Source organism: Drosophila subobscura, chromosome J, assembly GCF_008121235.1.
Source record: "Drosophila subobscura isolate 14011-0131.10 chromosome J, UCBerk_Dsub_1.0, whole genome shotgun sequence".
Lineage (NCBI taxonomy): Eukaryota > Metazoa > Arthropoda > Insecta > Diptera > Drosophilidae > Drosophila > Drosophila subobscura.
Genome location: NC_048532.1, coordinates 13255044 through 13278408, shown reverse-complemented (window position 1 = coordinate 13278408; position 23365 = coordinate 13255044). Strand labels below are relative to the sequence as shown.

The 23365-nt window shown below is 46.5% G+C and overlaps 3 protein-coding genes across 7 annotated transcripts in view; 2 read left to right on the top strand and 1 right to left on the bottom strand.

Annotated features, from left to right (window-relative positions):
• LOC117895846 overlaps positions 1 to 23365 on the bottom strand; it is a 61816-nt gene that overhangs the window by 14660 nt on the left and 23791 nt on the right. For all 5 annotated transcript variants that reach the window (XM_034803804.1, XM_034803805.1, XM_034803807.1 and 2 more), the window contains 9 exons: positions 17013 to 17878; positions 13887 to 14101; positions 13421 to 13820; positions 7819 to 8066; positions 7286 to 7747; positions 3457 to 3660; positions 2313 to 2933; positions 441 to 622; positions 7 to 336 (listed from right to left, as the gene is read on the bottom strand). In XM_034803804.1, coding sequence (XP_034659695.1) covers positions 7 to 336; positions 441 to 622; positions 2313 to 2933; positions 3457 to 3660; positions 7286 to 7747; positions 7819 to 8066; positions 13421 to 13820; positions 13887 to 14101; positions 17013 to 17878 — 3528 coding nt within the window. The remainder of the gene's footprint in view (positions 1 to 6; positions 337 to 440; positions 623 to 2312; positions 2934 to 3456; positions 3661 to 7285; positions 7748 to 7818; positions 8067 to 13420; positions 13821 to 13886; positions 14102 to 17012; positions 17879 to 23365) is intronic.
• Positions 5230 to 7280, top strand: LOC117895852 (probable tubulin polyglutamylase TTLL1). Its single transcript, XM_034803818.1, has one exon. It carries the CDS (start codon positions 5681 to 5683, stop codon positions 7148 to 7150), a length of 1470 nt encoding a protein of 489 aa, XP_034659709.1. The 5' UTR covers positions 5230 to 5680; the 3' UTR covers positions 7151 to 7280.
• Positions 22131 to 23085, top strand: LOC117895858 (CTD nuclear envelope phosphatase 1-like). Its single transcript, XM_034803825.1, has 2 exons — positions 22131 to 22269; positions 22335 to 23085. Exons 1-2 carry the CDS (start codon positions 22223 to 22225, stop codon positions 23074 to 23076), a joined length of 789 nt encoding a protein of 262 aa, XP_034659716.1. The 5' UTR covers positions 22131 to 22222; the 3' UTR covers positions 23077 to 23085.

Here is a 23365-nt window from a genome sequence, read left to right as displayed (position 1 = left end):
ACTTACCGCCTTGTAGGTATAGGGCGGCAGACCGTTGCCCGAACCGGCTGTAACACCGCCCAGCAGGCCAGCCTTAACACCTGGCGACTCGTGCATTTTGGTTGCCTGCTCCTTTGACCAAATAATATCCTCGTCTGTCTCGCGTTCGATGCGCTTCTTGTAGGCCAAATGGCTGCGATACACCTCGAGCAGGCAGCACACAACAATGATGACAAACACGCTGGTCAACGTGAGGAACACGACCTGTGTGGAGTCCTCCTTCTTGCTCTCGTCGTACACGAATCTGGCTATGTAGGGCACTCGCTGCGGCGGCTCCTCCACCCAAGGCTCAGGTATCTAGAGATGGAGTGTGTGGTCGCATTCATTAGCTCAATTTGTCGCCTGGTTGCTTCAGATAATCCCAGCAGCAGTCCCGCTGCCATTCCCTCGAGTGTACTCACCATGCTCACATTGACCATCGGCTCCTGGGTGGGCTGTTCGCTCACATCGAATTTGGCATTGCATTGGGCACTGCGTACGCCCTGCGGATTGATGACGGTTATGTTGTCCGCACCCGACTTTGTGAACAGCATATACTCCTCGAGTGGCTTCATAACATGCCCGTTCACCTGTATATAGATGTCTGGGGGTAGGCCATGGGCCATAGGCAGAGGCAGAGGCAGGCAGATCCAGGTTTTGGTTTACCCAATTTGCGGTTTCGGGCGAGTATTTTGTGGGGTTGGGTTGGATTGGGTTGGGGAGGTTCAAGCTTTCATTAGTATTGGTCATTAATTCAAATTGAAATGCAAATGTCTCAGTGTGTGTGTGTGTGTGTGTGTGTGTATGCTTTGAGTTCAAGTGGAAATTGGAATTGCGTTTCGGCATCGAGATTCTTGAGTGTGGGAGGCGGTCTAGCTTGACTGAATTTCGATGTTTTCACTAGGCGAAGAGGCAAAGAGGCAAACGGCCGAGTCGTTCATGCGTATTTTATGCGTTTCCCCAAAATTAGCAATAAAAATTTTAATGCCCAACGGTAAACGCCTCTCGACGTTGCTGCTGCCACTTCTATGCATACTCTGATTGTGTTTTAGGGGGGCGTGGCACTGCCTACAGTGTTGGCAAATTAATGGAAACATGAACACTCTCTGGGGAGTGCAGCAGCGGCAGGGGTTACAAAATTGAGTGGAAAATGGGTGGATTGTAATTGGAAACATATGATATATAATTTATACAGGAATAAGGGGTAGGCATATGCCAATTGGAAGTGTTTTAGCTGGAGGAAAAGTGGCAGCAGCATTTGAATAAGTATATTTTAGTAGTTTTTATCTACTTTTTGGGATAGAAAAAGTCACCAATGAGCCCCATTATTACAATTTAAACGCCAATGAGGCCAATCAATGAGAAGTGCTGAGAAGTACAATATTATAGAGCTGTCTACCGCTCACTTATGCTGCCTTTATCCTACAGTACAGATCTTCAGTTCAGAAATCTGTAAACAGATAGCAAAGGATCAGCATTTTCCAGCTAATTTTGTGAAATTTAATTGACTACGAAGTCCAATCATTTCTGTTCCAAATCTGCACTAAAACTTTAAAGAAATTCCGATTAATAATGTCTATAAATATCTCCTGAAATTGCTTTCTCTTCAGTCAACCTGCAGCTACATTTCACACACCTTTCTGCCTGCCCTGCACCACTGTGCCACTGGGCTTGCTCCACCACTTCGGCATGTTTATGGCCCAGAAAAAAGAAACTATCGCATTTCGATGGCTCTTTAATGGTTTGATCAAGTAGCGCAGGATTTAACAGCTTTGCCACATGTGGCCTGGGCGTGGGCGTGTCGCTCAGTGCCCCAACAACAGCTGTTCTGTCAGTTGTGGTGCCTGTCAGTGGGGTTGGCGGAGTGCTTGGCTGAGTGAATTTTTAATCAAAGTGTTGGCCACTGTGCTGCGGTTGCTCGGATGAGTGGGGGGGTGCGGCGTGGTTGGTGCTACAAAGCAGCAATTTAAATATGAGCCACTGTAAATCTTGGGAGCAAAAACTCGACACAATTTATGGCAGCAACGAGAGCGGCGGCCACGGCCAACGGAAATGACTTTTTATGGCGGAGAAATAAATTTAATTTTTTGGTCAACAATGTGAAGCATTTACGCGAGCAACCCCAAAAAAGCCAGCCACTCCCCTTGGGACAGGGACTTGCTTCAGTTCATAAAGTTGCAGCATGCAACAGCGGCAGCCACAGCAGGATAAGGGGGCAAGGAGCAGGGAGCGCGCGCCACTTGATGAGACCAAAAAGAAATTAATGGCGGTACAAGATGAAATTTACGACTCACTCGACAGGCAGCCGCTGTAGCTCTTGAAGACGGCAAACCGCGAGTCCGTGCTGTTGATGCCACCGATCTGTACGCGATTCGCACCCTCCTCGCCGCTGGTCGTCAGCACTCGAGCGGCAAACTCCGTGAGCGGCACCTGCTCGCGATCGATGTAGAGCTGCGCCTGGGTGCCGTTGCGCACGTAGTAGACCGAGTGCCGGGCGCTGTTCAGGAAACTCCGATCGATGCGAGCGCCCACCGTTTGGCCCTGTTCGCGATCCTCCTCCAGCTGCAGGTACCCGTCCGAGGTGATGGCCAGCAGAAGGTAGTAGCTGCGCTCCGCTGCCGTCTGCAGCAGCAGCATAATGCGATTGGCACGCCGCAGGTCGAACGACGAGAAGGCCAGCTGCAGGCGCACATAGTTGACGCGGCCCGAGGCGGGCAGCTCGAACTTGCGCTGCAGCGTGGACTCGCCACTGAAGTCGGCGCCCTTCTCCTCCGAACAGAACTCGCCCAGGAAGCTGGTGTGCTCGCAGTCGCACGTGGAGAGCTGCTCGGCGAAGTGTTCCTGGCAAATGCCGCCGTTCTTGCACGGTTCCGCATCGCATTTGATTTGGCAATTGGGCAGAACACCTTCCTGGACTGCAGCACAAACGCAGAGAGAGAAAGAGTAACGAGTCGTAGGATTAATTGGCAAGGCTAAATCAGTGTTAAGTGCAAGTTCGGGGCTGGCTCTGGTCTGGCTCTGGCTCTGGCTTAATCGCATCAAAGTCAGGTTGCAATTTCCGCGATGCGTGGCCGCATAAATCATACGCCATGTGGGTTGCTCTGTGCCTGTGCTTCGGCCTTATCGCATTGGCATTAATCTTAGCGCGCCCCGAAAGTGGCCAGCTCTACGCTTCATTCCTCTCCATCTACATTTTCGTAGAAGCAGCACTTAACGGAAATTGCATGCATATTAAGTTAGCCAAAGGCCCGGCACAGCCACAGTTGCAACCACACACAACCCACAAGCGAAGGCGTAGACTCATGAATCGTAGAGCGGCAGAGAGCCAGAGCAAACGGCATTAGGCCCACAACCAAACCGAAAATTGCACTCTGTGAAAATTGATTTATACGACGGCGGGGGCCGGGGCCGGGGCTGGGGCCGTGCCCGTGTACTTACTGGGCGCTATATTCCTTTCATTGATTTCCGCCAAGTCGATCAACTGCGTACCAATTTTCAGTCCTCGCACACAGCCAATGTAACCCTCCAGTGGCGGTGCATCCACATTGGTGGGTCGCAGCAAATTCGCTGGATCGTAGCCGCCGACATGGAATTGAAAGTATTCGGTGGGCGGTGCGGGCGGGCGATGCGGCGACAGAACCTCTGCAAATAAACAAAATCAAATGAGTGAGTGGGTCGCTCGGTCGGTCGGTCGGTGTAGGGCTGGTGCCATGGGTATGGCTTCATTTTGGCTTAGCTGCTGGCCTGCCTGCCTGCCTGCTCGACTGGCTCTGGCTCTGGCCTGTCCGACTGGCCTGTCCGGTGCCGTTTGTGTGCGGAAATGAGCCTTCATTGGCATGGCTGGCAGCCCGTTTGAGGTTTAGGCCCATCAATTTCGAGTTTAAGTTTGTCTAATTGAAATGTTTGGCCATCCAAAATGCTATCTGGCATGGCCAGCAGTCACTAAGGGACCCACCCATGGGGAGCTCTGATTAACGCATTTAATTACAAAAGTGCTTATGCGTTATTCTGTATAAAGTACTTTGGACCATGTTTTGCAGCGGCCGACAGACCCCAAAAACGAGGAGTAATTATGATTGATTTGGCTGGGGCAAATCGCTTTGGCATTGAGTTCAGGGCAATTTGATTGATTTTCCACACAACACACACAGAGTCCATCCCTGCCTGCCCTCTTCCCTTCCCTCCAATTGGCAGCTCTCTGTGTATGGAAACTTTTCGCTCAAAATTCAATTGAAAGGTGAGTTACGAAACGAGTTCGAACAGCTCTGAAGTGCATTTCCCCCCACGAAATAGTGTTGCCAAAATGTAACCCAGAGTCATAATTGAAGAGCATTTGAGAGGCTTGAGAGGCTTTCGAAAATTGTCTGGAAATGTGCTGTTGATTTATGGCAATCGAATGACGAACTTAATTGTTTTGGATTTGTGGCTTGCTCAAGTAACATTATGGCTAAAACATTTATGGTTACGAACGCAGAGAAGTGATATTTCAACAATCAGCAATTGAGATTGAGAGATTTATTGATTGGGTCAAGAAATGTTACGGTGGGTTCTTCACAGGCGCTTAAAGTCAATAAAGCAACGAAAAACGAAGAGGAACGTTTGTGCGACGCTTTGTACGCGTCCGAACTTTTATACTCATCAAGACAGACGGACGGACAGACAAAGACTCTGTTTCCTTCCGGGTAAAAAAAAAAAAAATACCTTTCAATTAAGAAATGCTACAAATGTCGGGGCACAACTTAATACGCTTCATAAAATATACAAAGAATTTCCCTTTACACAAATGGCAGCACAAAGCGAGCGCTTTTAACGTTCAGTTTAAAAGAATAAATTATAAAAAAAATATATTGGCTGCATTTTAATGTTAATTTCAAATATAAAACGCGGCTAAACAAACAATTTGGTAAAAGAATCTGTTCGAATGGAAATCAAATATGCTGCCGCGTATGTTTTCCTCTTTTATCAACAGTTTTTCCACCCCACACCCCTTCACTCTATCTTTATCGAAATGCAGTTCCATTTACATATTAAGCGAGCAAAAGAGTTGAGTTGGGCAAGAGAAAATACAGAGAGAATAGAGAGGAGCATAACAAATAGAACAAAATACTTTTGAAATACATTTTCAAATATCTACAAAGCAACTCGTTGTTTTTCTGCCATCTATAGTTATAGTAGAGGGAGGGAAAAAGAGAGAGAGCGGGAAGAGCAAGCGCAAAACTTTATCCATTCACATGGCGTTTCGTTTTTATATTTCAACAGTTTTGAAGCGAGTTTAACGGACACACACACGGACACATATTGCCTGGCTGAAAAGGCAACAGAGAGTAAAAAATTTCAAGTGCACATAATTTGGCCAACACACACACACACGCGCGCACACACGCAGTGTGCACAGATTTTTAGTGCCTGTTTTTGAGGCAACATTTTTGGCATTTTTCGAAGCTTAACTTGCAAAACTATTTGCTGAACATTTTTGCTGTGCAAGGACCACGCTGAAGCCGCTGCCTGGCAACCAGCCGATGACAAAAGCGGAGCCGCCCAACACCACCCCTGCAAGCAAAAGAGTTTTGCCGTTTTTTTGGGCAACAACCTCGACAGAATTTGTTGGTTCAATAACTGCCAGTGCCTGGCCGTCGTGGCAACAGCCAGCCAGCACCCCAAAATGAATACGCCAGGGGATACGCTACTCGGTGACTGGACGCAGGCGTGGCGTGTCGCCAGTCTACAGCCAACGCTCGGCCAGAGCACAGCCACAATGTACGGACGTTTGCCGGGTAACACCAATAACAACAGCAACAACAATGCAGCTGGAGGCGGAGGCAACACTGGAGTTGGCAGCGGTGGCAACGGTGGAGCTGGCACTGGCGGTGGTCAGGGCCATGACAGGCTCAAAATTGGCTTCTGCACGGACCTGGACAAGTCGGTGCTGGTGAATAACTTTGAGAAGCGCGGCTGGCATCAGGTGAACGGCGACGATGATTGGCACTTCTATTGGGCGGGGGTGCAGACCTGTCGCAACATCTTTAGCGTGGACAGTGGCTATCGGATGCACGACAATCAGATGATCAATCACTTTCCCAATCACTACGAGCTGTCGCGCAAGGATTTGCTGGTGAAGAACATCAAGCGGTATCGCAAGGACCTCGAACGCGACGGCAATCCGCTGGCAGAGAAAACCGAGTCCAATAATTCGAGTGGCAATCGTTACCTGTACCTGGACTTTGTGCCCACAACCTTTGTGCTGCCGGCGGACTACAACATGTTCGTGGAGGAGTATCGCAAGTTTCCGCTGAGCACGTGGATTATGAAGCCCTGCGGCAAGTCCCAGGGCGCCGGCATTTTTCTCATCAACAAACTGTCAAAGCTGAAGAAGTGGTCGCGCGAGGCGAAGGGTCCGTTTCATCCGCAGATTGCCAAGGAGTCGTATGTCATATCCAGATACATCGACAATCCCCTGCTGATTGGCGGCAAGAAGTTTGACCTGCGGCTGTATGTCCTCGTCGCCTCATTCCGTCCCCTCAAGGCGTACCTCTTCAAGCAGGGCTTCTGCCGCTTCTGCACTGTCAAGTACGACACGAGTGTCACCGAACTGGACAACATGTACGTCCACCTGACCAACGTCAGTGTCCAGAAGCATGGCGGCGAGTACAACACGCTGCACGGCGGCAAATGGTCCGTCCAGAATCTGGCACTCTTCCTCGAGGGTACGCGCGGCAAGGAGGTCACAGATCGTCTCTTTGGCGCCATCTCCTGGCTGATTGTGCACTCGCTACGCGCCGTGGCACCCGTGATGGCCAGCGATAGGCACTGCTTCGAGTGCTACGGCTACGACATCATCATCGACAATGCTCTGAAGCCCTGGCTGGTGGAGGTCAATGCCTCGCCATCGCTCACCTCCACCACGGTCAACGATCGCATTCTCAAATACAAACTGATTGACAACATTCTCTCCGTGGTGCTGCCACCCGATGGAGTGCCCGATGTGCGCTGGAACAAAGTGCCCAGTGCCGATGCCTTGGGCAACTTTGATTTGCTCATTGACGAGGAGCTGGCGGCACAGGATGAGGCACAAAACAGCAGCACATCCACGACACACGCTAAGGCCTCGAAAATGGGCAGCCGCTGGAAGTGACGAAGGTAGAACTGGCCAAAGGATCAGTTAAAACGAACCGAAATCAACTTTGGCTAAGACTTTGCAGCAGAAACTTGTGTAAAATTAGTTAGTAGAAAGGCAAAATTAAACTTAAAGTTCCCATTTCCCACTCACCCTTTTCTGGGTTGCTCCAGGGCTTGTTGGCATACTCATCCAGCAGCAGCGTGCCCCGATCGATGCTCACACTCCGCTGATTCACATGCATGCGTGTCTCCTGCTCGCCGCGTATGATGGCCACCTGGATGCTCTTCAGGCTCTTCGAGGCCATCAGCGTATCGTCGAGTAGTGTCAGATTCACAATCTCGTCGCCGTAGTTGTAGAGGAAGACAATCTCCCGATACTGACTGATGTACAAATGCACAAAATTGTTGTAGTGATCGTTGGCATAGACAACCAGCGCGTTGGAGTCGTAGGTGCGTAGATTGATGAGCAAATTCTGATTTAGTATGCCCTTGAGTACATCCCGTTCGCCCTCGAGGCCGTGCATAAGTATGGCCGGTGTGGCGCCCACACTCAGGTAGTTGCGCATTAAAAAGGATTCCCTGTTGATGAAGGTCAGCGCCTTCTCGTTGATGTCTGCACAGGGGATAGAAAGAGAGTCTCGGATTAGTTGTAGAAATGATTAAGTAAAAGTCAGTCGCACTCACTTGTCTCACAGAACTCTCCGATGTGTGCCCAGGGATTGTTGCAAACACACTTGAAGCTGCTCCACAGCTCCTTGCACTGGGCACCGTTGCGGCAGGGCGATGGCACACAGGATGGCTTGCAGTCCTTAATAATCTCCGACAGATGCACTGACATGTAGCTGTAGATGTCGAGTATCTCACCGTTGACCACCAAGCCACGGAAGCAGCCAATAAGGCCAGCCTTAACGGACAGCTTCTTGAGCAGGTCGCTGCGGGGAAGAAAAGGGAAGAGCAGAGCAGAACAGACGGCAATCGGTTGGGGGATTACTTTATATTATGACTTGTCATAACTATTCAATAAGTTTGCCACTCCCCAGCTAAGCTGCAGCTGCAGCAGTTCGACTCCACTTGCACCAAAACGACAAACATAAAATAGCATCAGCAAATCGCAAGCCAATGGCAGATTCTCCTGCCCGATTCCATCACTGACTTTATTCAAATAAATCGCGACCCTGGCACTTTTGAGCTTTAAAGTTGCCAAGCTGAAAATCGAAGTGACGTTCCCCACCACGAACCGGAAAGGGGGACACCGAAGAGCCTCAAGCGGACAGCTGTGGCAAAAGTTTTTCGTGCGGCATTTTCTTTCTACACCCAACTCTACACTCACTTTTTGCACTTTTTTTTTAGGTGATGCCTTTTGTTGAGGGTAAATCTGTTTTGGCGCCGGGTTGGTGAGGCCCAAAAGGAAGCTTAGATTTGGCATCTCCTTTGAATAACTTCTGCTGTAACGTTTTTTTTTATATGATTTAAAAATCAGACAAGATAGTGCTTCAAGGTTGGGCATTTGGGCATCGAATCACCTTCTAATTACCTTCCGTAATTGCACTTTTATCAGCCAAAACTATACCTATTTAGCTCTAGTTTGATTAGCAGTTCGATGACTTTAATTGCAAGATAATCCCCAGTGGAGTTCCCTTAGGAATGTGTAAGAGCAGCGCACTTTCCGCTTCAATTTTTGCCCAATTTTTGCTTTAATTAAAGCATTAATGAACTTGTTCGTACAATTGGAATAGTTCAAACTAAATTATGAGAATATTATTAATATTATTATTATTATTATTATTATTATTATATTATTACTTTGCATTGCTTTCGAGGTTAAGTCAAGCTGGGTACTTGGGACTAGTCCAAGAGCTTGGATTGAAGAAATCTTATGCAAAAAACATCCACATTGATGTAAACAATCATTTAGGAACATATAAGTAAAAGTATTATAAAACAAACATGAACCGACTTATCTTTGACCAAAAAATAACCCAATTCCATGTGATTCCTAATTCTGCAGCGCATTGCCAAGTCGTTTCAGCTGAGCTTAACTTTTTCAGCTACTCCTTTACAACGATTTGACTGTTTTTTTTCTCGTTCTTTTCAAACATTCTCTGTAAGTTTTTCTCGAAAAACTGCAATCCCTGGGTCTGGCCAACTTCAATGGCCATTTTCCACGCTTTCCCTTTCGCTTTAGCGCCACCCCACCCCACCCTACGTTCATTTCAGTAGCCCAACAATGAATTGGCCAATAAAATCTCAAGTGTAAGCTTTTGAAAATTAAAGTGGCGGAAATGTCTTGTTTATACGCGTGCAGGCGGCGGCGAGGCGACCAAAAAGAAAGAAAGTTGCTCCGAATGTCCTTCTAAATTATGTAAATTTCATTACCAGAGACATTTCCCGCACTCACCCATTGCAAAGACCCCGAGACCGTGGTGTTGTCTCAAAGCAAAATTAAAATTCTTCACAAAAAAAAAAAGAAAAACCGAGAAGAAATTTCGCTCACTTTTGGGGTTTTTCTGTGTGCTGTGTCCACTGTCCACTGTCCCCTTTATCCGTATTTATTACGATTTTCTTGCACTTTTCTTACGTTTTTTTGCTTTTGCTTTTCTTTCGTTGCTTTTCCTCTGGGTAATTGTTTGCCAGCCAGAGAGTTTGCGTAATTGTTATTTAAGCGCAAAAGTTATTGAATGCCGTCAAACGAATTGGCCATAATCGGGTAAGTGGCACGATTTGCATTTGTTGCAGACAGCTTCACCCACTTCCAGCCACACTTCTGGGGCAGCCAGGGGGTGGAGCATATGTGTTTGTCCTTGCCACAAGCCTGGCGCAGCTATTAAGTCATTAGTTTTTGCAACGTGTGCTGCATTTCTTTTCCGCCGAGCATGTCACAAATGCATTTTTAATTTTTGTTCTTCCCTTTTTTTCTGTGATACGTCAACGGCCGCAGACGGAGGAGAGGACACGCCGCTGACGCGCTGCCTGGCGCTGTAACGAGGCCGGGACATGGTCGCGGGTCGTATGCAAAAATGAAATTTAGCGCTTTGCCTTGCAAATGATGTGCCGCCGGATGGTCTGACACTTGGCTAAAAGGATTTATACAACAGAAACAAAACCAAAAAAAAAAAAACCAGAAAAGTCGGGAGAATATTCCACGGAAATTAACGGCAATAAAACACACGAAAGGAAAGAAGTTTTTCGGCTGAATGTCAGAGGACACGGACCGGGCAGCAGGCTGGTAGCCAAAAGCCAGCGGGATCGCCCGCGATGTGCACATCCTGAACAAAATGCAGTCGTCGACGGTCGACGGGCGACGGGCAGGAAATCCTATTAACGTTGCAAACGCGCAAAGTGCGAAGCAATTAAGAATTTATTTAACGCCGTCACAAGCAATTAAGCACTTTTCATTCATTCATGGCCGCCGCCGCTGTGAGACAGGCGACAGCAGCAACACATTCTACCGGACCCAAAAGCGAACGAACAGAACACCCTGTCCAGTGTCGAACCATTTCGATGTCCCTCCCCCCGCCATTGGCAATGCCCAATGACGTTGTCCTGTTTCCTGCAGCGTGGAAAATAATTCGCATATTTGGCACGCCAGTTGAACGTGTTTTTACCCCTCATCACGCCATGTGGTGCAGTATCTGTGCTGGTAGCAATCGATGGTCGGTAAGGCAGGAGCAGGAAGAGCAGCGGCAGCAGTAGCAAGAATCTCTGGTGACACCAGCAGATGCTGTCGCTGCTGCTGCCACTGCCACTGCTGCTGTTGCTGTTGCCTCTAAACATGTCATGTTGTGGCACGGGCATGGGGCATACCGCATGCAAAAACCGATTACAACAATCATTAGCCGCATCAGCCATTGTAATTTTCCACCGACTTTGCCTACATTTTCCCGCACACACACAACACATCCTTTGACAGGAACAGGAACAGCTTTACCAGCAGCTTGAACTCGCGTTTAATGCGAGAAATAGTTTGGGAAATATTTAATAGGTTTTTATGTGGCAATTTTTGGAGGGATATTCAGGCAAGTAAATGCTTACAGAACCCGTAGGGCAATGCCAATTCAGAAAATAGCAATTCTGGGAAATTTAAGCTCTGCTTTATCGCTCCTTTGTTTTTGTTTCTTCATTAACACAAAATTAATCACTTTTTCCGCAAAGCAAGCGCACTCGAGTGGCATTAATGCAGCATTCACTTTATGGTTTAATACATTTCTTCAGCCGTGTTTCTCTTGGCTTCTCCGAGCGAACTGTCTCGGCCACGTCTCGCCGTGTCTCTGTCAATATGTTGATTAACTCGTTTATTTATGATTGCTGCCAGTGTGTGCCGGTGCCAGTGCCACTGATTTCTGCTTATTGGCTTACGCTGCATATACTTATAGGTCTGAGTGCAGGGCTGGGGCTTTCCCCAAGTGCATCAATATTACATTTTCCCCCCTCATATTACTTGTATGTTTTACAGCGCGCCTGCCTTTGCCGTATAAATAAATTGCAAAAAAAAATTGGAGCAGCGCAGTTCGAAAATGGGCTGGGAAATGGGATTGAGATGGGTGCTTGTACGCTGGATTGGGGCTTTATAAAGCACTGCACTTTACCGTTAATTACTCTGCGTGTTTACCGCTCATCGAAATTTTATGAATGGTTTCGTTGGTCGCTTACAGGTTGCTTTTTGCTTTTGCTTTTTTTTCGGGCTTAAGTGCAAATGTGCACACATTTTCCCAATCCAACCCCAATCCAAGTCCCTTCCGCACATATTTCAATTTGATTTTTACACATTTAGCAATAATTAAAAAAGAGAATAACCCAAGTGGCACACACACACACACATTCGAATGATTATGTGCACTCATAAACCCCTCAAAAGCTTTACCCACATTATCCTATCTATCTCGACATGAGCATTCCCCAGGAGCACTCCAAACGCCTCCTCCTGCTTCGTGTGTGTGTGTGGGTAAAAAAAAACTTTATAAATTATGCCAATCAAGAATAAGCGCGTTTTAAGTGCGCCAGAACTTCCACAGGGCGAGCGAGTGAGTTATTTGTACACACAGAAAAAAAATACCAGAGGGGAAATCCGCAGCCAGTCGCAGAACCAGTGAGTGGGTGGGTGGGGGCGGTTTACACTCGCTACTCTGACGCTTTGGCTTGATTATTGATAATGACTTTGAAATGAATTTTCCAGCAGCGGGGAAGTTAATTTAATTATGGCAATTCTTTTTGTGCCCTTGCCTTGGGGGCGGGGGCCAAAGGATTGTGTGTGTGTTCCCCATAAATATTAAAGGAAATGCGGTGGCGGTAGAGCCGCTGGCTGGCATGCCACTTGGGCATACAAATTATACTTTTGATTAAGCGAAACTTTTGTGCGCAAAAAACCATCAGAAAATAAATGTTAAATTATGAAGTAAAAGTTACGAGTGGGCGAAAGCGGCAAACATAAAATAGATGCTAAAATAGATTTACATTTTGCGGTAAATAAAAGTTGATGAAATGCAAAAATAAATGCAATAAAATGAATTAGAAGGCAGCGCATGGACGTTTGCTGGTGCTTAAGTAGTTTTAGAGGGGAAGCAGTGTAAGCAGTGCAAGCGGTTAAAGCAGTGATGTGCTCCAATTTACAGCTGCTCTCTTTCTATAAACTCCAGCAAACGCTTTAAAGAGAATCAAAGCAGTGCAAGCAGCGCTATGCTCCAATTTACATCTGCTCTCTGCTGTTCTGCTTCTATCAACTGCTTCAAAGACAATTGAAGAGACAGACAATCAGAAACTTGAGTTTTGTTTCGCTTCAGGTTATGTGCGTAGTTATCGCATTTCGCAAATGACATGGCGAATAGCGAATGAATGCCATCAATCTGTAATTATCTTCATAAGAGACGACACGCCCCGCCCCAATTATCAATCGAACTGTATCGCTCAGCGGTGCGTGGCCGCAGCAGCACCCCTCCCATCGCCCCCCAGTACAGCCACTCCGCGCGATTGGATTCCTTTGGCTGCACGCGGACGTACGGACGGAGGGACAAAAGTGTCATTGTTAGGGCTGCTTGGCAGCTAGTCGGGCGTTTATAATTAAAACGTAATTGCCGCAATAAATTGCACAAACCGCAAACTGCCAGTGGACAATGGCCAGAGGTGGGGTAGAGGCAAAGGCAGCAGCAGCAGCAGCAGCAACAAGCGACTGCAACCATTCCTCCTCCAATGGCGTTTTTCCACAGCGATTATTATTACAGCTGTTCCTGCTGCTGCTGCAGTTGGCCATAAAAACCAATGTCTGATTACCACCCTGCCCCATGCTACTCACAATGTGGCGCCGCCAATGTACATGCTGCCCTCGAATGGACCAAACTCCTCCTCGGGCAGCAAATCGAGCATCTGGTAATCGGTGTTTATCATGAAGCGCACATGATACTGGTTGTAGTCGATCCATATTTTATGCCATTCGCCGCCATTCAGCCGGCGGTGCGAGTTAATGACCAGCTCCCGCGTCGTGCCCGTGCTCAGCGTAAAGGTGAACGTGAGCTGGTCATCGCCAGTGAGGGCCACCATGAACGATGGATAGTGGGCACGTATCGGTGGCTGGAACAGCAGTATGGCCTTCTCGCCGGTGGTGCGAAACGAGAAGGCAATGTCGCCCTTGCGCCAGCCCGGCACCTCGATATACGACTGCGATGTGGTGAAGGTGACCACGTATTTCTGTGTATCTGTCGGGTATGGGAACATTAATTGTTAGTTATTAATAGCAGAGAGTGCAGCCCTCCAGTGCTCACTTGTCTCTACACATTCCAGTGGTCCGAGCGTGATGCGTCCCTGGGAGTCATCGTCCAGATCCTTTTGCTGCAGGAAGTACATATTGGTGATGCCCAAACTGGGCGGATCCTGATAGTAGCCCTCATCCGAATTCCATTTGTTCTCCTTCACATCGCAGTTGCATGATTGATTCGGATCCACGCACGTCTTGTTAACCGAGCAAGGGCAGGCGCCTCTACAAAGCCAGAGCAAAAAAAAGAAAGGTGAAAGGTATTAGAAAAAGTTTGCATACATTTGCATACATTTCAAATGGGAGAGTCGCAGCCAGAGCCGGCACCAGTGGCCGCAGTGGTATGTGGAATTCCTGCCGGCAATTTGACGAACCCGTTGAGTGAGCCTCCCCAACGACTGACTGCCCGACTGACTGTCCGACTGACCCTCCCAACATTCCACCCATCTCTGCCCCGCTGTTGGCTTTTTGTTACACCATTTATGCAAAAATGTTTCGTTGGGGCATCCAACAATTTTTGGGTTCGGTATCTGTGACAGGCAATTGCTGTGCGCATTCAAATCAAATTCAATTATTATGCCAGTGATGGGCAGGGCAGTGCCAACCCATAAGTAAATGTTATTACTTTCATTTGCAGCAAGTAAATTCGTCCCTTTATCAAGGGTTTCTCTATCTGTTGGCTTCTGTTCTTGCGGCTGGCCGCCACTCTATTCCACTGTTTGGGCTGCGGTTTGTGCCGCATCCGTTTCCGCCTCAACGTTGCAAGTTGCGAAACGAAGCGAAGCCGCAACAGGAGCAGGAGCAGCAGCAGCAAACAAACAAACGATGCTGTCAAATTTTGAATGAGTAAAGACCAAACGACGAGCCCCAATGATGGATAGCTCAATGGTTCTTCTGCGCCGGCAAAGAGAAGTTAACTCGTTTTTTCTTCGCATTTCTCTCTCTGGTTTTTGTAAACCAGAACGGGTGAGGGGCAGAAAAAGAAAAACCAAAGTCGAGCGCTGTTCAGGTTTTTTTGGGAATTGATTTAGTGAAAGCGGAAATTAGTGACGCAGGCTGGCAAAACCCGAAAGAAGAGGAGGCAAAAGCCAGGCAACAAGCGACTGGAAATTGCTTGCCACCAGATGTTGCCTACTTTGCTGCGCATGATGTATTGTCAAAGGGTTGCCCCCAACGCAACGCAGGAACCCCCAAGTCATGTGAATGAGTTTTTCAAGCGGCAAAGAAATTAGGCGTAAAGACTAAATTTGTGTGCCTCTCGCAGAGCCATTCGTTTTCAAACAGCAACACAAAAAGGTCTCCGTGCCTGCCATAAGAAGAAAAATTACCCATGGAAAAACTTGCAACAGCACAAAAAGAAAGGCAAAAAGAGTTGTTCGACAATCTGGCGGCACTGATGTGAAGATATATGTGTGGGTCTTCGCTCATAAACCTTATTAGCGCTCAGCCGGAAACATATTTGCCTGACACATAAATACCACCCACAAAAAGGGAAGCTCGACTCCTTTTGTTTTGCACTTTTGCAATTTTCCAAAGCGTATTTGTGGCGCAGCCATCCTCCTTCGGGTAGCTGCGTTGCCACAGCCCGTTTGTTCCCATTTGGACAGCCCAAAAAGGGCATTCTGGAGGAAGACTTTGCTTTGGTTTTTGCCTTTCGGCACCATAAAATTTCATGCACCAATGCCTGGCCAACAAATGCCGCAAATATAACTTGGCTAAAAGGGCACAGAACAGGCACAAACAGGCAGATGCTGGCAGGCAGACAAACATACTCCTGCACAGACAGAGGCACATGTGAAAAATCAAATTTGAAGAGCTAAACCAACACTAGATGCTGGCCATAGTTGACCAACAAGATGGAGCCATAGATGGCTGCTCAGTAGGCCCAGGCCCAAACGAAATCCATGACAAATTATGCAACAAGACACACAGACACAGACACAGACACAGCAGCAACGAGCAGATAGCCAGACAGATGGCTACCAAGTAGAGTGAACGACAGCTGGACTGGACTGGAGTTAGAGTGAGAGTCCAGTGCTCCAGTGGCATGGAAATCGATGCGTTATGCTTCATGAAAGTGAACGTTGCAACAACAGGAAGAGGCGGAACACATCACACATGGAGTCTGCCTGTGTGTGCATCTGGGAGTGATGCATCCCCCGTGTGGGTAAATATGTCAGTTAGCATTAAGCGCAGGTTCCTGCCTGGCATTTATATTATGCATGTTCGAGCAATTAATTTAAGTTTCGTTTACAATTGAAATGCCAGGCACCAAGACAATGCCAACACCAACAACTCTCTTCCCTCGCTCTCTGGCAATTTCTGGATTTATACGAGCATTGTTGGATTACCGCACGTGCAGAATCCACTGAAGCAGAACACACACAGACGCACATCCATGCATCCTGCTGCAGTGGGTGGACACGGAAGGGATGCTGGCTGGCTGGCGGGCTGGCTGGATGGCTGCACTGCCTGCCTGGGGGCAACAACAAGTTAAGCAAATAGACTGCAACATTAATTGTGTGGCCAGCGATGGACCGAAATCACCCGCCAGCCAGCATGTGCATAGCCCAGGACTAAGCCCAGCTACAGTGGCATCAAATCAGTGCAGAAAATGTCAAGATAATTATCGAAATAAAGGTGCAAGGAGCACCTATCTGAAGCTCTTTGCTTGTGCTCAAAGTACAACTAAATCAAAGCTTCAACAGACATTCTTTTGGTACTCAAAACTTTACTCTAAAATACTTTATAATTATTATATTTCTGCCATCGCCTTGCTCCTGTCACCTGTCACTTTTATCACACAACTAAAGCAGAACCTCCTCTATGCCACATTCATTAAAAATGCCCGTAAATATCTCCATTCCAATTAAAGTAAATAAACCTAATGAATGTCTCTTTACATAACCAAAACTTCAGCCACAAAATCCCATCAAATAATCTCCAGGCTGCCCACATTTGGCAACCACTGTGCTGCCATGTGCTGTCGTGTCTGCTGCCTGCTCTTGTCATCCAATTTTGTGTTGTTTGCGGTGACGTGGTGACGTGGCGGCACGTAAATCACAAATACCCCCTAAAGACCCACAGGCAGAAGCGAACTGACCTGAGCTACACATCCATCCATCCAACCACTTACCTCTTCACATTGCCAAGGAAATCCACAGTGAGATTCTTGGCCGAGGACGTGAACCAGGTGGCCGAATGCAGCTCCAGCTGGGCCCGATAGCAGTCGTATTTGATGTACTGCGTGCAGTAGAGCGAGTGCGAGATGAGCTCCTGCAGCATATGCGGCGAGAACTCGCGGTAGCGAATGTTAAAGCTAAAGTCCGACTCCCGGGCAGACCGCACATCCACCTGGCTGGGCAGATTATGCTCGACAATTGTCTTGGTGGCATTCTCCAGGCTCTGAAAATCACACTTGACATGCGCCGGCGGGAACACCCCATTGCCATCGATGTCAATGAGGTAGACATCCGATTTGGTGAAGCCGAGCAGCGCCAGCTCCTCGCAGGTCTTGCGGTACTTCGTAAAGTGACAATTCTTGCCGATGTAGCCCGTGTGCTTGCAGTCGCAGGTGACGCGATCGTCCTTGACGAAACACTTGCCCCCGTGCTCACAGGTGTTGGGCCGCTTGCAGGGATCAATGTAGTTGCAATTGTCCAGCGCCACCTCGCCCACCACACGCTCCGTCTTGACCACATGCCGTGGCTCAATCAGATGGCCATTGATCTCAATGTCACGTATGCAGCCCACCAGGCCCATGGCCGCTGACTTCAAGCTGCTGCCAATGATGAGTTTGTCGCCAATGTTAAAGGTCAGCCCGAACATCTGGCTGAGGGTGTGCCGATAGTCCACCGTGAACCGGATCTCGCCCAGCTTATAGTCCACCTCGACGCTGTGCCAGGAGGTGGCGCGATTGATTTTGATGGTCGTCGAATGGGTCACATTGTTGTTCACGTCGGGCACCAGATCGAAGCTTAGTTTGTCCGATGTGAGACGTATCTATGGGGATGGGTGGGGGCCGTTTTGTAATTTCCGTTAGTTTTACATTTCCGGTAGTTTCCATTGAGTTATCGTTTGTTGGGCGTTAGGATTCGCAGTACGGTTTGGGGACGTGTTTTATCAGGTCATTGTCGTCGTTGCACGTTCCAGCATCCAAAAACCAGAACCCGCGCGCATTAGCGTATTTCCAAATATTAGTTTTTGTCATCGTCGTCGGGCATCAGCGTTGCACATGTAAAAAGCGAGAGAGAGAGGGGGAGAAAAATCATAGAAAAATAGAAAATTCTGTTAGCATTTTGGGAGTTTCAATGGCGCTTTTGGGGTTTTCTCTAACTGGTGTGTGGAACGGGGGACGGAAAATAAATCAAAATTGCGAAAATGCCTAAAATGCAGCAATTCCCAAACAGCCAGCCGCACAGGCAAACATTCATCCACTCATCCAGCCCCCTCCAGCAGACACACATAGATACACACACACCCATTTCAATTTAAATGCCTTTGTGCATTAGCTGCGCTTAAATCATATTACGCATACGCCACGTGGCCACGTTCGGCTCCCAGCATCTGCCGAATCAATCTGCCAGCTCGTCCGGGTCTCTCTCGTTCTCTCTCTCTCTCGACGCTGTGGAAATTGTTGCCCATTAATTTGCAGCAAATCGTTGCAGCCATAAAAAGGGGGAGTGGGGCGGGTGGTGGGTTGGATATTATCCCACGATTGTCTCTCACTCTCTCTCTCTCTCTCTAGTATTTATTTGTTGCTGTCTCTATGTGCATGTCTGTTTGTCTTTTCATCCATTTAGCTATGCTCTAAGCTTGTTGTCATATGGGGGACTATAATTATTATTGGAATAAAGTTGAAATGTGTATGGGGATGTGTGGCTTTGATGCTGAGCTGCAGGAACTAGTTCTTTGAATGGGTTTTGAGATTATCTATTAACATTGATAAACGATATTTATCTTCTCTCTGTGATTGTTTATGGAATTGAAAGTCTGGAAATCTGACAAAATACAAACCAAATGTAGGAATATCTCTCAAATCGAACACCTGTTAAGGAACATACTGTTAAGAGACCCACTGTTAAGCCGCCTACTGTCAAGGAACCACTTCTCCTGTTAAGGGTTATCTTTAGCTCCCAAAAAACACAAATCTGAGTACAAAAATTCGCTAAAACTTCTCACAGAACCCATTCAAAATGATCGATGGCACACCATAAATACACAAAAATATTTATGCACAAACAACATTTCGCTTCTCTATCATAATCCAACTAATTTGACATCCATACATTGGTTTTTCACGCTGTTTGCTGTGCAGTCTATTATTATTGCAAATCGAAAAAAAAAAAAGAAATTGCTCAACATTTATGGAAATTTCATGAACTTTCTCGCTGGGTTTTCGGCTCAATGCAGCATCAATTTTTAAACTGAATGGAACATGGATACATACATATATGCACATGTAGTGGTAGATATGCTAATGTATTTGTGTATGTGTGTGTGCGTGTGCCATCCATTTATCTATGCTCATTGCGAATTGCGCTTTTGCGCCGCTTATGTGAAATGACAAACACTCAAATTTTATTGCATATTTCATTAGATTTTTGTCACTGAGCAAGCGTTATGTTTAAAGGCAAACACAGTTTTCACACACCCACACAACAAACCATCCACCATGCATGCACACAGATACACTAACACATCTACATTGTATACTGTGACAATATTTCAAATGATTTTTATTCGTTCTACGCCCGCGACTGTGACTGCGGCTGGTGCCGCGGAGTGTGTTTGTGTGTGTGCTGTTTGTTGCCTATTTCGACCATTTGCGCGCTGTCAATAAATTCGATTTTCGATTTGTGATTCGCGATTTATGCGGGCGCATAGTTTTTATGGCCCCAGCCCACCTCGCCCCCCCTCAGGCTATTCCCTTGTCACGCATGTGACATGACATTCCATGCTGTGTTGCATGCACTTGTTTGGCTGTTCATTCTGTACGGTACTGTACGGGGTATATGTACGGGAGAGCGGGGTATGTTGTCTACAGGTGACTGTTAAGAGAGAGAGAAATTAAAACCCCATTTACGGTTTAAATTGAAGCCGAATCCCAGCCGTAGAGCGAAGCGCAAGATCTCTCTTCTTGCAGTTCGTTCTCATGCTCTTTGGGGTTGTTCTGGTATTCATCTCACTCGCTCTTCTTTTTGCACAATAACAACACTGCACAACACTGGCGCTTTACCTTACTCTTCTGTGGTTCACTCTCTTCTTCTGTTCCTCTCTTCATACTGATCTAAGTGATTGACGAAAGGATTTTATGTAGTCTGTTAAATGCCATAAATCCAATCTACAGGGTACTCCACAATTCTAAAAACCAATTAAAACCTTACTGCACGTTTTTTACGCTAGCGAGCGAGAGAACACGCGACACAAAAAGACAGAGACACACCTACACATAGACAGATATCGCCTGCTGGCAATTTATTAGTTTGTTGAGAGCGTCAAAACGCGGCACGCAGGTGGCAATTTTGTGGCCGGTGTCCGACGGGGCAAAACAGTAAATAAATAAAATCTCTCGTAACTGATGCGTTTTTGAAGTGCCAACGCCAATGCAGATACACAGATAGCATGTGTGTAGTTAACAAATAGCTAGATAGTACCTCTGACTAACTGTGATGTTATTTAACTTAAAAAGGTACAAAATGTACGAGTGGTGCGGCGGCGTGTCGGTCAGTCATATTATAAAAACCTGACACAATCAATTTAGTATTAATTTGGGTGTCGCATAAATCGTGGCATGGCAGTGTCAAATAAGCCCTACGGGGCTCTCTCTCTCTCTCTCTCTCTAGATGCTAAATGGGCATAAATATTCATTGGGCATTACAGTAGCATTTTATTGCAATGCCAATAAGTCAGGTTCTGCAGCAGTTTATTTTGGACAGCCCAGAGTGAGAGGGAGGCAAGTCTTGCAATCAAAAGGAACAAAATCAACAATAAAATGCAAATAAATACACATCTCTCTCTCTCTCTATGCATATGTATGCATATGTACATATGCATGTATGTTTGTTTGCTTACATTCGAGTGTGTGTGTGTGCATATTCCCTTTTAGTGCATTTCCAAAATGCCAAGTAACCAAATAAACGTTTTCGGCCAGGCCAAGACGAGGTTTATTTGTTTAAATACAGATAAATGCTACGGACATTCATAGAAACATCAACACACACAGAGAGAGAGAGAGATGCGGGCGAAGAAGTCAAAGCACACTGAGCAAAAACATTTTATGCATTAAGCGTAAGGTTTTGCAATACTTTAGGCTTTTTTTGGTAATTTTTTCCACTGTGCATCCCACACACATGCTGGCATTAAAGTCAATTCTAAGAGTGGGAGCGGCGGAGAGCTTGCAGGGAGTAACTGGACACTGTACCCTAACAGGCCTTAAACTGTTGAATTGTTTTTGTGATCGATTGCACGCACTTTTATGCTTGGGCCCCAATCTGTTTTATTCTCCTCGCTTACCCTCCCACCCTCCCTCGCTGACGCCATTTTGGCTCTCTTTTTGGAAATTGCTCTCTGGTTATAAATTGTCATTTCATGGCAGCATTTAACTTGCTTTCAATTGTTATGCGGCGGCAATGACATAAATCTACAAAAATTGTTATTTCAAATAAATTGCCCGGGCTGGACGACATTCACAGAGGACAGAAACAATTTCGAGGCTATTCTGGTTAATATCCTGATGGACGTTCGTTTTTTCATTCGTTCTCTTCTCTTCTTTTTGTGGTGCAATCACTTAGATCTAGGCAAAAAAGGAGAAAGAGAAAGATGTAACCACAGAGAATGGCGGGGCATGCCGAAAAAGAGTAAGATAAAGCTGCAGCTGCAGTGTGTGAGTTATCTGCAGTCCAGTCTGCCATGGCTGTGTGTGCAAAGCAAAGAGCGCACAAGATAAGACTCCAAAGAGAATCAGCAAATATGGGAAGAGAGAGGGAGAAAGATCTTGCAAAAAGTACAGGCAAAGCCTACACCCACAGAAAAATGGCAGTACACATCGGGTTTTGGGTATAAAAATGTTGAAATTACATGAAAAATATTTTTGTAGCAAATATTTTAATTTTCTCTTGTTGCAAAACGATTGGAATACATTTTTAAATACAAGTGCAACCATTCGATTCTGTGTTTTTTTCGCTGGGTGTAAGCTAACACATGGGCTGCTATGCCGACTATTTGCTGAGAATGGGGGTTGCAGTTTGGGAATATCAAATACTGGATCTAGTTGGCTTTACTTTTACACGTTTAAATTAAATCTGCCATTTCTGCCATTAACTATTACAAATCCAATTCTAAAATATGTTTAAAACGATTTCCTCTCATGATTTCTCATGGTTTTTCTTTATGTAAGTAAACATTAACTTAAACATCACACATACTCATTTACACATGATGTTTCTCATATTTCTAGCTTCGGCACAAAGCCCACATGGCTTGCCCTGGGTCTTTTGTTTCTTGGAACGCTTGTGAGACCTTATGCAGAGGCACCTTTCCAGTGCTTGCTCCATATGATTTTTAAAACAGTTTGCAAAATGATGATCAAATATTTCGACTACAATCCGGTGAAACCAAAGCGTCGACTCTTGCACGTAAACAAGAAGATATTGGTAGTGGATTTGAGGGCATTAGTACATCTCGAATTCGTACGTTGTACATGCAAGCCACGGGAGAGTGGCTTGTGCGGTGTGCCCTTTGACTTTGAGATCGAAGTACCCGACTACCAGTTCACATTGCAAGTCTACAAGCGTCCCTTTCTCGATCACTTTCTAGAGAGTGTTGCCAAAATGTACTCGCTCGTCATATACACCGAAGAGAGGAGCAGCTATGCAACGACCGTTCTTGACTATTTGGATGCCGATCGACACATACTGGAGCGACGCTTGTTGTGTTATCGCATCTCACTTCTGTACTCTGGACCAAAATCTGTGTACATTTCGATGGGTTTTCCACATTTAAAAGAATTTTTAATGGTAGATGCCACCACCCTCGGCTGTTGCAATCATATTTATATCAAGAAATACACCGTCGGCGAATGGGATATGCGTTTACGGTACCTATTGATCGTCTTGGACTGCCTGCGCTTTGTCCAGGATGTGGATGCTGTCTTGAAAAGTAGCAAATTATTGGCATGGTGCCTCAAGTGCCTCAAATAAAGGGAAAGTTTATGTCCCGACTAAGCCTCATTGTAGTTTTCCCATTCAGAGAGTCAAATTTCACTCAGCCACGCTTAAATTTAATTGCATTCTCCACATGCCTTCGTATTTTTGGTTACAAATGCTCCTTGACTCTGTGTGTGTATCGCCCCCGCAATGGTGCGGGCAGAGAGAGAGGTTAAATATTGAGCAGGCATGCGATGCACTCACACACACACTGCACAGACATGCACACACACACATTTGATTTGCATTTCATTTGCCATTGCTTCGGTGGCTGGCTCGACCT